This window comes from Ostrinia nubilalis, chromosome W (assembly GCF_963855985.1).
Source record: "Ostrinia nubilalis chromosome W, ilOstNubi1.1, whole genome shotgun sequence".
Lineage (NCBI taxonomy): Eukaryota > Metazoa > Arthropoda > Insecta > Lepidoptera > Crambidae > Ostrinia > Ostrinia nubilalis.
Window position 1 is genome coordinate 11,606,926 of NC_087118.1, and position 15,393 is coordinate 11,622,318.

Here is a 15,393-nt window from a genome sequence, read left to right on the forward strand (position 1 = left end):
CACCCATGCGATTGATGTAAGATATCGCGGTGGTGTTGTCTACTCGCAAAAGTACCTGGCAATCATGCAAGTTCTTGGCAAAGATTTTTAAAGCTATGAAGGCGGCAAGCAACTCAAGATAATTTATGTGTTGTTCTTGCTCACTTTGAGACCATTGACCACTCGCCGTATTGCTATCACAGTATGCACCCCACCCCGTTGTTGAGGCGTCAGAATAAATTTCGATAGCATAATTATCATCTCTGATACGGCGTACAGAGTGAGTTATAGTATTTAACCACCAATGAATGTCTGGCAAGACAGATTCAGGGATATTCATGAATCTATCGTAATCGTCATGATCTTTTAGATTAAGGAATTTGCATCTTTCTAATTCTTTAGTGTAAAGCCAGCCGTACTCAATAGCCGGACAAGCGGATACGAGTAGGCCTACCAGCTGTGCGTACTTCCTGATTTTGCAGCGTTTTAATTTGGCAAAAATTTCTAATTCAGACTGCACACGTAATCGTTTTTCAGTTGGCAAGCTAAGAGTCATATTACATGAATCAATAATCATTCCCAAGAATTTACATGACTGCGAAGGTATGAGGACACTTTTTTCCGTATTAACTATAAATCCCAAGGAAATTAGTAATTCTTTCGTGGTGTTAATATTTGTCATGCACTCTTGAAAGGATTGGCCAAAAAGTAGCCAGTCGTCCAGATAAAGAGTAGATAGCAGGCCAGCGGATCTTAAACATTTTGCGACTGGTTTCATTATTTTCGTGAAAATATAAGGTGCTGTACTCAAACCAAACGGAAGTACATTAAATTCGTAAATTTTTTCATCAAAGGCAAAACGAAGGAACTTTCTTGATGTTTTATGAATTTTAATTAAATAGTAGGCGTCTTTGAGATCAAGTGTAGCCATGAAACAATCTTTAGATGTTAATTTAAGAGCAGTACGTAAATCTTCGAGTTTAAAGTGATCAGAAGTAATGAATTTATTTAGTTTTTTAAGGTTCAAAATGAATCTCATTTTTCCGTTTGGTTTGGGTGTCAGGAAAAAACTTGACAAGAATTGGCCACTGCATGGTTTACATTCTGAGACGGCCCCTATTCTCAAGAGGTTTTCTATCGCTTCCGTGAGGTGTGTGCGCTCATAATCACTATAAATGCGCGGCACAGGCACTGTATGTTGTACTACTGGAGATGAAAATTTTATTTTATACCCTTTAATCCACTCAAGAATAGTGTGGTCGTCTGTAATTTTGGCCCATTGTCGAGAAAATAGTGATAATCTACCAGCATACTTAACGGTATTTAATAACGGCGACGAGCCGTCGGAGGTGGTGGCGGCGGCGGTGGCGGCGGCGGCGGGGGAGGCGGCGGCGGTGCTGGCCACGGCGTTCTGTAGTACGTCTGCGGCGGCGGGGCAGCTGTGCCTCGCTGGGCTGCAGGCCCGCGGCTCCTTGGAGGTGCACCCGGTTGCCTGCGCGCCGGAGCAGGAGCTCGTCGGTTTAAAGGTTTCGGTACCGAGGTGTTGGGTCTCTTAGACTGGTTCTTCTCATCTGCTTTTAATTCAACACCAGACTTGTTAACTGCTTTGGCAGATTTTATTGTATCCGCCAAATTTTGTCCAAACAAGAACGAGTCAATTTTTGTGTTCGTTAGATGTTCTTTCATATCTTTCTTGAGAGATGATAGAACGAAGTGTTTTCTGGTAGCAGAGTCATTGTGTTGGATATCACAAAGTAGGCGGGCAGTATCCATGAGCTTTTGTAATAATTCGTTGTCTCTTTCTTTTGAGTTAAGATGGGACGTAATAATGTCACTTAAGCATGACAGGGCTGATGCCATCTGTACCTGCTTAGTCTCAATACCCTTATCTCGCTTTAAAGCAATGTCAGCAAGTGCTGCTTTAATTTCCGGGTTAATTTTGGGAGCTCCTATAAGCGTACAGTTCGCGGGCAATGGATATTTCGCGATTAGGTTTTTTCTGGTCTCCTTGTTGAGTCCTTCTTGGGTAAGGTGTTGCAAACGCGATGCAAGTTCTGAACGTATGTCTTTTCCATACTTTATTTGTACCGTTGGGCCGTCACCTAATATTTCCAGAATATCAGTGTCTAGTTCTGGAGTTTCGTCCTGGGTAGATGTTTCAGGCACTGCGATCGGTGGGACCGAAATGATTTTATCAGTTTCATTTGTTGAACCTGACGCTTGGATGTCTAAGAAGGCATCGTCTATACTCGGTTGCGTATCAACATTTTCAGGAGATCCTGGCAACGATCCATCCGTATCTAGTTGCACGGTAGGCGACTCTGAAAAGAGTACGCAGATTTAAAGTCAGTTTTTAACTGCCATGCAGTAATAATATGTATAATATTAATTTATATTGATAGGGAGGTACCCTTTTTACTGACTGAGAAAGCTTTGTGTCGAGTACGTCCCGATGACGGCTCTGAGACCACTGCTTATAGCATACATTTATGCTTATTAAAATTCCAGAAATATAAATAGTAGGTACATAAAAACCATCACACTCGAAAGAATAATATTTTTACAACATTATGACTTTAAAGTTTTGCTTTATTGTTAAAAAATTTAGATTGTATAGTAATTCTACAATTTTCTTATTTTGGAATATTATTATAATGATGGTATATTTAATATAGATTTTTCTTTATAAAATATGTTTTACTGTAGTAAGTGATGGTATATTTTGTACAATATGATAACTTTTGTTATCTGAATTTGGTTTTGTGCAATTCCCGCTGAATTGTACGGTAACCGTTATATTATTTGAATGCGGTGAGGTAGTCCCGCTGACTATCTCGGTTGCATTCGTCTGGACAGTTATAAAATATAAATATGAAATGAGTAGGTACCTGGATTGTGAACCTCGCTTCGCATCCTTGAAACACCTTCACGAGCCGGCGAATCTTCATCTCGCGAGTCACTGTCCGTAGCACTATCTTTTTTCCTACGCATTCTACGTTTTAATTTTTTCATTTTACGCATAAGATGTAAAAATTCGTCGTCTAGATCAGCAGACCGTTTTCTTTTCGGCATTTTAGTACGGATTGAGCACAAGTTTGAAATACGTGTTAAGCGGTTGAGCACTAAACTGCGAATGACGAGAGGAAGCCGAGTAACGGTAGTTAATGGTTTGTAGGGATACCCTCATTAAAAAAAAAAAAAAAAAAAAAAAAAAAAAAAAAATACTCTCAACCACAGTGTAAAAAGCGGTTAGTCTATGCGATACTACAAGTTGTTAATAATCTACAATACTAATCTCGAAGACGAAGCGCGAAGTATAATTTATGAATTCGTACCTAATGTACCACCTGGTTATCGAATAATTGAAATACCTAAAAATTTAATTTATTTTCCTGTCAACCAAAGTTCTATAGTCGCTATTAATATAAGGCTCTTGGACGCTGAAAACAAAGAGATTAACTTAAGGGGTGAAGAAGTACAGCTGTATTTACATTTCAGAAAAAAATGATCAATTTCAATAAAAGCTCTTCTACATTGAGTACTTCAGTCAGTTCTAAAAGATCATTTCACAAAGACAGACCGCTTCAGCTAAAAAAGAAGCTAACCAAGACTAATAAAGAATTTCTAAAGTTAATTGGGTTGATAAAATGAATATTTTAAATATATCTCAACAAACATCGTACGATAACAGCATTGAAAGTTTTGAGTATCATTCGTACAAGCCATATGTGACAAGTTTTAACAAGAATGATGAAATACGAATACCTATCAACCAACAAGACTTGTACGTGTTACCTTCACTTAGTAATCTTTATATCGAAGGAAAAGTAATTGTGTATAACAGCACCACCAAAGAAAAAGTATCAAATGTACATTTCATAAATAATCCAGCTCTTTTTCTCTTCCAAGATATTAGATATGAACTAAATGGAGTAGAAATAGACAAAATTAAGAATGCAGGCATTACTACAACAATGAAATCGTACCTATCGTTAAATGACAATGAATCTAAATGTAGTCGAGTTTGGGGCTGGTCAACCATAGGAACAAACAATGCCAACGGTGGATCATTTTCTGCATCTATACCGTTAAATAGGATACTAGGATTTGCCGAAGACTATGAAAAAAATATTATTAACTGTAAACATGAGTTAGTGTTACTAAGAAGTAATACTAATCTTAATGCGGTGAAGTTAAATGCAGGAGAAGTTGTGGATGACATTATAATCAATAAAATTATATGGCGAGTTCCACACATAAAAGTTTCGGATCGTGAAAGGATTAACCTATTGAAACACTTGGAGAAAGATCGAGCTATTCCATTAGCGTTCCGTAATTGGGATCTGTATGAATATCCATTACTACCTAAAACACGTAAGCATACTTGGTCTATAAAAACTTCTTCGCAAATAGAGAAACCACGATTTGTTGTCATTGCCTTACAAACCAACCGTAAACATAATGTTGCATTGTCAATGGCAGAGTTTGATCATTGTCATGTGCGTGATGTAAGAGTGTTTTTAAATTCATCATATTATCCGTATGAAGGACTAAATGTTAGTTTTTCAGAAGATAGGTTTTCTTTATTTTACGATCAGTATGCAAGATTTCAACAGTCGTATTACGGACGTCAGTCAGAGCCGTTGTTAAGTTTGAAAGAATTCAGAGACATAGCTCCTTTAATTGTTATCCCTTCATTTGGCAGTGATGCTTTTAAGCAACAGCCACTTTGAATATTTCTACAGCACCAAATAATAAGTTTTGTGCAAATCATTCGATTTTGTTACAAAGCTTAGTTCAGCAAAACACTAGTAAATCGTTCGTCGACTGAGTTTTGAGTGATTTCCTATCCATATTTCTGTCAGACGCCAAGATGACGCGCAATGAGAATAACAAAGACGGAAGTTTTATGATTTTGTACTATTTTATGATCTCTAATTGTTTTTGTTTTGTCTAAATTTAATTCACAATAAATCAAACTAATCATATAAAGCAATATTTGGCGTAGAAACTGTGTTTTCTAATACAATACATGCTTCCGAACCTCGATGTTGCCTACAAGCAACAGTGCCAAACATCTAACAAAATAGGTTTAGCATTTTGTTAATACAAAAGAGTGTCAATACACAATAAATCAATCATGTATTACATTAATAATGTTATAGAGATGGTATAGTAATTACTTTTGATGCAATTATGGACCCTGTCGGGCACAGCATTTTAGGAGAGAGGAAGAATTTGCTGTCTGTCTCTGTGTTGTTTGTCTTCACACTTAGACCGCTGAACTGTGATTTAAATGATAAACACATTTTTCTTGCGTTGAAGTCAACAACTATAGCAGATAACGGTAACATACCAGTTTCAGAAGCTAAAGAAAAAATAAAAAGCCAACCTTGGCTCGGCATATTGATCGTGAAGTATGATGACATACGTCATCTATCAAATGTTGGAGAAAAAGGTCATTGTCGACTTTGCGAAAATGGCCAAAAAAAAGTTTAATGCATAAAATGTGAAAAACGATTGATTTTTTTAAGATTTTCATATAAAAAACGTAATTCTATAATATATCTCAATGTTTTATTTAAGTACCCCTATTTGGCAATATGGTAAATAAGCAACAATCGTTTTTCGCGAAAATACCAACCAAATATTTTTTTTACTATTTTTCTTAACTTTATTTGATAGTAACAATTAGGTCTAAATAGATTTTATCCCTTTCGCACCTGAGATTTTCGTTCCTTTGATTTGAAATGAAAACTATATTATTTTGGTAAAGAAGTGATAATATTAATGTAAAAAATAGTGAAAAAAATCCAGCGTATATCAAGACTTTGGAAAGTTGATATCACGATAGTGAGCTCTGGGGCTGACTTCTACCAACTCACGATCGTGAGTTCATAAGTTTTTATGAGATTTTAATGCAATGATGATGTCAAATTACCAGAAAAAATATTTATAATGAAATAAAACGCATCTGGTTATTAGAAAAGTCTTATTTAATTATTGCTAACATTATAGCTTAGGTACAAAATTACAGTCTTTTATTTTCATTGGAATAAAAATGCTCTTTCAGCAGACACATTAGAAATTAAACAAAATTCACATAATGTTATGAGATCATTTTCATATTCATAATATGCGAGATAAACTTATGTTTCTTAGCAAACAAAAACGTAACAAAAAGACGTAGAAATTAACTTAAAAGCCTTTCTGGCTGTACAAAAATAACAAAGTCTTAATACGTAAATAATTATTGGATATGTATTTTTAAATCACATTTTTATGAACTAGGCAACATTATAAACACTAGTTTCTTTGGTGATACAAATAAAAACAGTCTTTATCACGACTTAGGCACAAGTAGACATCACATTTGCGGCACCTTATTTTAGAACGAGATGAACAAATCTCTGAGCGACATTTGCGAGGAGCCTTCAATTCGTCAAATACAGGAAAATGTTCATATCCATCAAACCTCTTGCCCACAGATGGATGATTAGCGGGTTTATATCTGCCCGAAGTTTGTGCCTGCGTCTCAAGTAGTGGGGATGGATCGCGCCGATCTCTGTCAGGAGTGCAGATGAGAGTCTCAGCTACTTCAAATCTGAATGAAAGGAGATCTTGAATTCGATTTTTAGGAATGCCTTTAGCCAATGAGTCAGATCTGTAGAGACGCCACGAATTTACCATTGCTAGGTCTATAAAGTGGAGCAGGACCTTGAGAGTCCATTTTCGGGTCTTCATGAATGTACGGTAATATTCCATGGATTGGTCTAAAACATCCACCCCGCCCATGAAAGAGTTGTAGGATGTTACAATTTTTGGAGCATCAATATCAACATAGCATTTTTCTGTCTTATTGTACCGCTTTACTATGTCGATAGCCGTGCCCCCAGTACAATTGGATGCTGTCAATACTGCCTTGCTGTCCTTCCATTTGACCAAAACTACATCATTTGACACTCTTTGTTCAATTTCTCCTCGTATCATTTTTTTGTCATCTTTGAACTTAAGCTGCTGACGATCAGGTATACGGTTAAGCATGATTGTCCCTGTGCCATGATAGTCCAATTTTGTCAATTCTTCCAACAAGGGAACCGTTGTGAAATATCGGTCAAAAAAAATGCAGCTCCCTCGTGGAACACTTTGGATGAGGCGAAGAACTACAGCCGGTCCAAGCCCCAAAGGATGGGAAAGGGCGGGATTGTTGCCGTGATAAATTTCAAAATCCACCATTAGCCCTTCACTGGTAGTAACCACGAAATTCTTAAGACCCACTGGACGAGGCTTGTTCTTTACTAGCTGGCGAAGATGACACTTCCCAGTGAAAGGAATCATTTGTTCATCGATCGAATATCTGCCCGGTGTCCTTAGAATTTTGTTGCAGCCTTCTCTCACAATGTCGATCATTGGCTGAACCTTCCAGAGAGGATTTATTGCTTCCGAGACGGGTGGAGAGTCGGAATCCACGACGTGCAAACTGTTTCTTAAAGTTGTCAGTCTATCTCTTGTCATTGAAGAAACAATCATGTCAATTTTTATATTCCGTCGCCAGTACATTGCGATCCTGGGATATGAAAGTATACCCATCAGTAGATGGATACCAATCAGTTTTTTTATTTCCTGTTTAGAGGTGTTTAAAACTCGTCCAGTTTTTCTTAAATAGTACAAGTTTGTACACAATGCCATGCGCTCGTAAAAATCATCATTAAAGTAGTCATTATAATATTCCACCGGCGATCTTACTTCATTTGGTTGTGGATGACCTGAGAAGTTATGTGATTTATCGACGTAATGAGTTTTCTTCCATAACCTTTTACGAGGAGGCAATTTCACTTTTACTACCTTTGATGATTTTGTTACTATTGAACAAGGTGTCTGCTTTGACTTTTTAGAACAAGATGGGCCTGCATCCATGTTATCAGACGTAGACTTCCTCTTAGAGACGTTACCTTTGTTATTGTTCGATGACCCAGCTACCACAGATGGGCGAGGCGGAGAGGATGGCTCAACTTCATCTTCTCCATCATTTTCCGGCTGCGGAGGAATATACTCTTCGTCGTCGTCGCCGAAGTCCAACTCGGAACAGTCACCATCTTCGAGGAGCCCCAAGACGAGGTCGTTGTTCAATGGCATGCCTGTAGTTAAAGAAACAATCGAAAAATAACTTAAAATTGTATGAACGCACGATCATGCGTTGGTACAATTGCAACCCAGATATCACGATAGTGAGCTGATAGTTTTCTTGTAAATTTAATCGGTAATTACTAAGATTATAGAAGAAAGTTATAGTTATTCAGATGCATTATATACATAATGATGTAATACAATCAAAATATCAATGATTTGTTACGAAAATTACAGTAAAATAAACATTACTTACGGCGTCCAGTGACGGGGTCAAGAAACGCAGCCATTTTGTCGGAGCGCTCTCGGCTACTGAGCCATTTAGCCGCCAAAACTGATTCTTATTGGTTAGATCGATGAGCGCACGACCTTGTGAGGTCGGATTGGCGCGGAGAAACGAATTTGGCGCGAAGTTATAATTTTTCAAAGTAGAAACTCACGGTCGTTTCATTCAGGTGCGTAAGGGTTATTGAAAAAATCAAACAATTTGTGTCTTGCCAAATGAAGGGTTATCGACTGTTCGAGACAACACGAAACTTTAAAAGGTTCAATCGATGTGAGAGTTGAAATCGAAACAGACCAAGAAATACCAGATCAGACATCTGCTTATTGTTTGATTTTAAACGATTGTATATTCGAATACAAACCTTTGAGTAACATCGTTAAGAAAATATCATGAATAGCAATATAGTTGTCGATCTGCAAGGATTTAAAAATAATAGAAATGAATTTATAATAAAAGAATTTGCTATAGCTACTCAAGAGCATACCCATCTATTTTTAATCAAACCTCCATACCCATTCTGTTCATTAACTATTGAAGAGAAAAGACAAGTTTGCTGGATCGAAAAGAACAGAGGCTATCGGTGGAACGAAGGACATATTGACTACAGAGAGTTTCAAAGAATTATCGTACCTTATTTAAAAGGTAAACATATTCTTGTGAAAGGAGATGAAAAGATTAAATGGGTGCATAATTTATGTAATCAAAATAGTGTAATGGACGTAACTTGTCTAGGTGCTCCTAGTTTAAATACTCTTTACAATCTTTATTGTTTAGATAATCCCAAATTATTTAACTGTGTTAACCATGAAAAAATATGTGCATTAAAAAATGTAATATGTATAAAGAAATGGTGTGTTGAAAAAAATGTAGCAATATGATTGTACTGTACTTATTATTAGTTTAGTGTTACTTTAATTATTGTGTAAATAATGAGAGCTAATTACTGTTTTATAAATATTTTAAATGATAAATAAATGTGTTATGTGTTTAATCAATAAACTGTTTCATTTTAGCAAAACCTAAATTATTTAATTAAAAAAAAGTGTAAATGTATTCAATTTTATTAAGAACTTCACTAAACACAAACCTCTTATTTAAGCTGAATTGAATACTATTAACAAATACCCAGATATTATATCTTATAAATCAGTTTCATATTCGTAATAAAAGTCTAAAGGTTTAGATATGATTTTATGTTTTTTTTACACATTTACAGTTAAACGGATAGTTATATGGATGAAATTTCATAAAATATAGAATATAGTCTAAAACAACGCATAGGCTACTTTAACAACATATTATATTTAGCTGACTCAATTACGTTAGAACGGCTGAACGTATATGAACTTGATATAGAGATGGAATGGAATAACATGTTATAGGCTACTTTCTATCTTGGAAATAATATGTTATACATATGAAACTTATTTTTTTTTTTTTACTTTAATCGTGTCAGAATACATAAAAATGAAATTTCACTAGCTCTCGCTTCGCTAGAGTTGCGTGCCATAGAAGCTCTCCTACTTATCGTAGATGAATTCTTTAGCAAGTGATCAAGTCTCACAATGAATGCAAGCTCGTCAAACTCATGATTCAAGTATACATTAAAGAGATTTTAATTTTCTGATCTAGTCTGATCTTAAAATATATGCTGTTGTAGTCTGATCATAAAATAAGTAAATGTTGTTGAAAAGATGAAGATTAGGGTATCTGGATCCTGAATGGTTGGATCCAGATACCCTAATCTTCATCTACTGATATTTATTTGTCGTAGAATATTTATTGTCATGTAATTACTTAGTAATCATTTTAATAAAAATAAAACCAAATAATAATAACAACATTAATTTTAAATGTAATAAATTATAATTTGATTTATTGTAAATGTCTAGTTATGTTATAAAATAGTTTGCAGTAAGTAAAAGGAGTTGTATTGACCGTACCGAGACAGGTCGGGCGCTACCTGCTAGCCGGTTTGGGTGGGGATGGCTGTATAAAAGAACGAGCACGACCGTAGTCGTGGCATCACACTCGCTTCGCATCGCTCGCACGGTACGGACGTGCGCTCCGCCTCGCCCGCCCGCTCGCATGCGCTGCGCTCCGAGTTCCTCGAGCTTATCGCCTTCGCTCTGCGAGTCTTGTTTCTGTGGTGTTTTGTCACAATTACGTGGCTTGTCCGCGGCTACGCTTGGGATACCTAACGGTGATAACGAAAAAGCGTAGTTAAACGCCTTTCTAAAGGCGGTTCGGTTCGATTGGGAGCGACCGACAGTGCCTTTTTCAAGGCGCTGAAATTTCCTGCCGCCGCCGGTATATTAGGCTGTGAACCTTGGCCTCCTGGAAGGCACGTTTGAGAGGGTGAGGCGTTCCTCCTCGCCCTTGAGACACTCGGTTTCACAGTCTTTTCACTGCCGGGCGTGACCCCCCCTACCCCTCCCTATTTTCCATCCCTGAAGGAGCGTATCCCTGGTTGTTTTTGCAACCGGGGCCCTCCTGAAGGACTGCTAGGAGTAGGTACTCACCCTACGTCGCGGCGTTGCTACGTTGCGGCGTAGTTACATTGGTTAGGGCACACTTTTCCCACTCACCCCGCACGGTTTACACCGACTGTGCGGGACTTACACACCGCTATAACCACCGAGTTTCTTGCCGGCTCTTCTCGGTGGTTGCGACTTGCGAACCGGCGTAGATTCACGCGTCGCGAATCTCAACTCCATGCCATGGACACGGAGGAACTCCTAAAGTTCCTCCGGGCCACTCACCCGGAGGTCCTCTCCGGGTTTAAAGCCCACATACGGGCAAAGACCCTCGCAAGCTCCATCCATGAGGAGCCTGCTTCCCCATCATGTCCCGAGGACGCCATGTGCGATCCTAACTCGGCCCCGCTACCAATTCCGCTCACTAACGAGCACTCTCTTACCATAGAGCACCAATCCCATGCTCCCAGTAGGGACATGGAATGTGACTATGTCTCAGACGCCGATGACAGTAGCTTCACCACTGTCAGTCGTTCAAAGAAGACCCGCAAATCCGCGGCCTCTCCCCCTCCTTCCCCCCCTGCGAAGGCGCTGAAGGCCAACTCGGGCCTCTCTCAGCCCTCGCAATCCTCCCAACCCTCCGGCTCGCAGTCGAGCACTGGGCGGACTGCCAGAGTCCCCCCAGTCTTTGTCCAGGACAAGGCGTCTTGGAACAAGATTTCCGGCGCGCTCAAGGAGCGCCACATCAACTTCTCGCACGCTAAGTCGTGCAATGTAGGCATTAAGGTGTCTTTGTCCACCTCGGACGAGCACCGAGCCCTAACACGCTTCCTTGATGAAAACCGTATCGGTTATCATACTTTCCCCCGCGAGGAGGAAAGGGAGCTGCGGGTTGTTATCCGTGGCATTCCCAAGGAGCTAGACTCCGCCTCCATCTTGGCCGACCTCAAGGCCCAAAACTTCCCCGTCAAACAGGTTCATCGTCTGTACAGGACTCGTACACGTGAACCTTTTGACCTTGTCCAAGTAGTCTTGGACTATTCCGACGAAGCGAAATCGATTTTCAACTTGAAATCGGTTTGCTTCATCTCCGGGCTCAAAGTTGAGCCACCCCGAAAGCGCGAGTTAGTCCCAACGGCCCCGGTGGATCTGCCCCGTCAACGGGGTGGATGGGAAAAAGTGTTTCAACGTCCCCGGTAGTCATAGTCTTAGCGTTCAACGGGGTGGTTGGAACACATCAAGTGTCAACCACCCCGGTATATCGTTTAACGGGGCGGATGGATCAAATCAAGTTTCAACCACCCCGGTATTTCACTAATCGTGGCGGATGACACAGATCTAAAAGGTTCCACCTCGGTATTGCATACCGAAAATAAAACCTGTTAATAAAATAAAAAATAATAATATGTAAATAATAATCAGTTTTATTTAACAGTCATTGTTTAAAAAATCTTCAGCATAAAAAAGTAAGTTTAATTGTCACAAAATATTATGATCATAAACTTAAAGATTACTTTTAGAATCACAGATGCGCAATTGCATTAATCAGTCAATATTAATAACACTCTAATAGTCTAATGTGATAAAAAGTAACTCTAAAACTCCTCACTAACAAATAGTAACAAGGAAAACTAAAATTGTTACAAAATACAGTGTGAGTCACGTTAAAGTGTACATATGAAAATAGATAAAACTAGACCTATTTTTATCAACAAAAAAGAGGTCAAAAAATTTTTGAGAATTTTTTGTTTAGTTTCTTATAGAATCTTTTTTCTTCCAATTACTTATTGTAAAGAAAACGTAATAACTTTTAAACTAAGCGGTATATCCTGATAAAATAAAAACAGTAATAATGCTAAATAACAGGCGATACTAAAAAAATACTTCAAATACACAAAAAAGGCCAACAAATAATAAAAAATGATACTTTTTGAAAAAAATCTGCTTTTAAATTCGTGTTTTTTTGGTTATTTGATAAATTTCTCCAAAAAATGCCTCTATAACCGGTGGTTTTTATTACTTTGTATTATTCTCTATCGTATTACCTTTGTAAAACCAAAAATCGTATGTCTATATCCCTATCACAACATTTGCTATGATCGTGACCCGTTTTTTTTACAGACTACCTACTATTAAAAAATTGATTTTGAGGCAAATGAGGCAGTACAGCACACTTGACAAAATCAAATTTTTAACGGTTGGTGGTACATAGCTGCCCAGAGCCCTGACGATGGAAAAAGCAAGCTTTTCCGCAAATGCTCAGTCAGTGGTTACGAGACGAGTTTATTCCAATCTGGTGCGTATTTGGAGAGAGACACCGGACTACTTATATGCTTGAGGCATGGCATGGCACAAAAAGCTTAATAAAACAATAAAAAAAAGCAACCGAATATCATAGAGTTGTTAAACACACTGCTCAGCGACGCCTCCTATTATGAAGTGATTTCAAATCAAGTAGAAAATCTGTCAGCATCTCAACAGTGTAAACGTTTACATGAGTCTTATTATTAATTTCGCATCTGTGATTCTAAAAGTAATCTTTAAGTTTATGACCATAATATTTTGTGACAGTTAAACTTACTTTTATTGTTAATCAACAACTGATTAATGTAACTAAATAAATTAAATAAATAAATAAATATCCTTAGACATTTTACACTGCGCTTCTAGTCCCAAACTAAGCAAAGCTTGTACCATGGGTACTAGACAACGGATATAAACATACTTAAATACTTTTTTTTTTGTAAATACATACTTATTATACGTAGAAACTGGATTACTAATGTTTGGCCAAAAAACGTTTCCCAAATTATCACATCGCAAACAATGTTTCGCAAATTTTCATTTGGCAAATTCTTATTTGGCAAAACAAACTTATTGCAAACTTTTAATTCGCAAATGTCGTTTTTGGCATATTATTGTTTAGCAAATTATTGTTTGGCAAAGTATGTTTTGCCAAATGTTTCATTTGGCAAAAATATTTCACGATAAACTATTTACAAAATAATTTGATTGGTGCATAGAATGGAATACAAATTAGCTTGTGGTTATTATTTTGTTTAGTGAGTAGTTAATATAAAATTTGTTCTAAATTTTTTTTTATATTTCATTCTTTTTATCGAAATTTCCAAATGATTTATTAACAATAGAGGTGATTCTAGCGCTCGGCGGCCGCTGCCGCGGCACATAAGTTGTTTGCGAAGTGAAATTTGGCGAAAAGTAATTTGGCCAAACGGAAGGATACCGTAGAAACTAACCCCTACATACCCAGTCCAATACAAACAAATAAAAAATACGTATCTATGATTCTTAAATAATAATATTTTGTAACAATTTTAGAGTTACTTTTTATCACATTAGACTATTAGTGTGTTATAAATATTGACTGATTAATGCAATTGCGCATCTGTGATTCTAAACGTAATCTTTAGGTTTATGACAATAATATTTTGTGACAATTAAACTTACTTTTATCCTAAAGATTTTTTAAACAGTGTTAAATAAAACTGATTATTATATACATATTATTATTTTTTATTTTATTAACAGGTTTTATTTTCGGTATGCAATACCGAGGTGGAACCTTTTAGATCTGTGTCATCCGCCACGATTAGTGAAATACCGGGGTGGTTGAAACTTGATTTGATCCATCCGCCCCGTTAAACGATATACCGGGGTGGTTGACACTTGATGTGTTCCAACCACCCCGTTGAACGCTAAGACTATGACTACCGGGGACGTTGAAACACTTTTTCCCATCCACCCCGTTGACGGGGCAGATCCACCGGGGCCGTTGGGACTAACCCGAAAGCGGCGGCGCTCCCGGCCAGTGCCACCGCTGTCAACATTACGGGCACGCTGCCCGTAATTGTCACGCCCGTCCTAGGTGCGTCAAGTGCCTAGGCGATCACGGCACAGCCGACTGTGTCCGTGACAAGGCCACAGCCACCGAACCACCGAGCTGCATACTGTGTGGTAGCCAGGGTCATCCTGCGAATTATCGCGGTTGTCCCCGGGCCCCACGCACTCAGCCGCGTGCCCCCATCCCCTCTGCCCCCAGGCAGAACAATGCTACCCGCAACTTTGCGGTAGCAAGTGAGGCTCCTAGCCTCCGCCCCAACAGGCCCAATGCTTGGGCTAGGCCTCTGGTCTACACCCAGGCTGACAGCCTTATTCCCGCACCCGCCCAAACAGCTGTGGCCCCACCCGCGCTCCAGCAGGCTCCTCAACCCCACCCAGCCCCTAAGGCTACGCCAAAGACACCTACCCATCAGGCGCCTATCCCAAGTCCCCCTGCCCCTAAGGCACCGGCCCACAAAGTCCCGGCCCCTCAGGCCAAGCCCCAGCCGTCACATACACCTGCGGCTGACATTAAACTGGTCAGAGACTTCTTTGGCCAAATTAATGTCGGCGAGATGTTTGTGATCGCCGCAAAACTGCGCGCGACTAATGGCGAAGGCAACATCATGGATAGGTTATCTATCCTCGCCGAACACGTAGACTTTTGCTACGCTATCTCCTCCT

At 38.7% G+C, this 15,393-nt stretch overlaps 1 protein-coding gene across 1 annotated transcript; it reads right to left on the minus strand.

Annotated features, from left to right (window-relative positions):
* Nucleotides 1–1,302: 1,302 nt before the first annotated feature.
* LOC135086315 (uncharacterized) lies at nt 1,303–3,168 on the minus strand. Its single transcript, XM_063981100.1, has 2 exons — nt 2,868–3,168; nt 1,303–2,300 (listed from the first exon to the last, which is right to left on the minus strand). Exons 1-2 carry the CDS (start codon nt 3,049–3,051, stop codon nt 1,303–1,305), a joined length of 1,182 nt encoding a protein of 393 aa, XP_063837170.1. The 5' UTR covers nt 3,052–3,168.
* Between the last annotated feature and the right edge of the window lie 12,225 nt (nt 3,169–15,393).

Bases quoted from the DNA above. Each gene is read 5' to 3' on its own strand.
- LOC135086315 (XM_063981100.1), bottom strand. From the start codon at position 3,051: ATGCCGAAAAGAAAACGGTCTGCTGATCTAGACGACGAATTTTTACAT. The intron at 2,301-2,867 runs GTACCTACTCAT...TACTCTTTTCAG, and splicing joins AAGCGAGGTTCACAATCCAG to AGTCGCCTACCGTGCAACTA.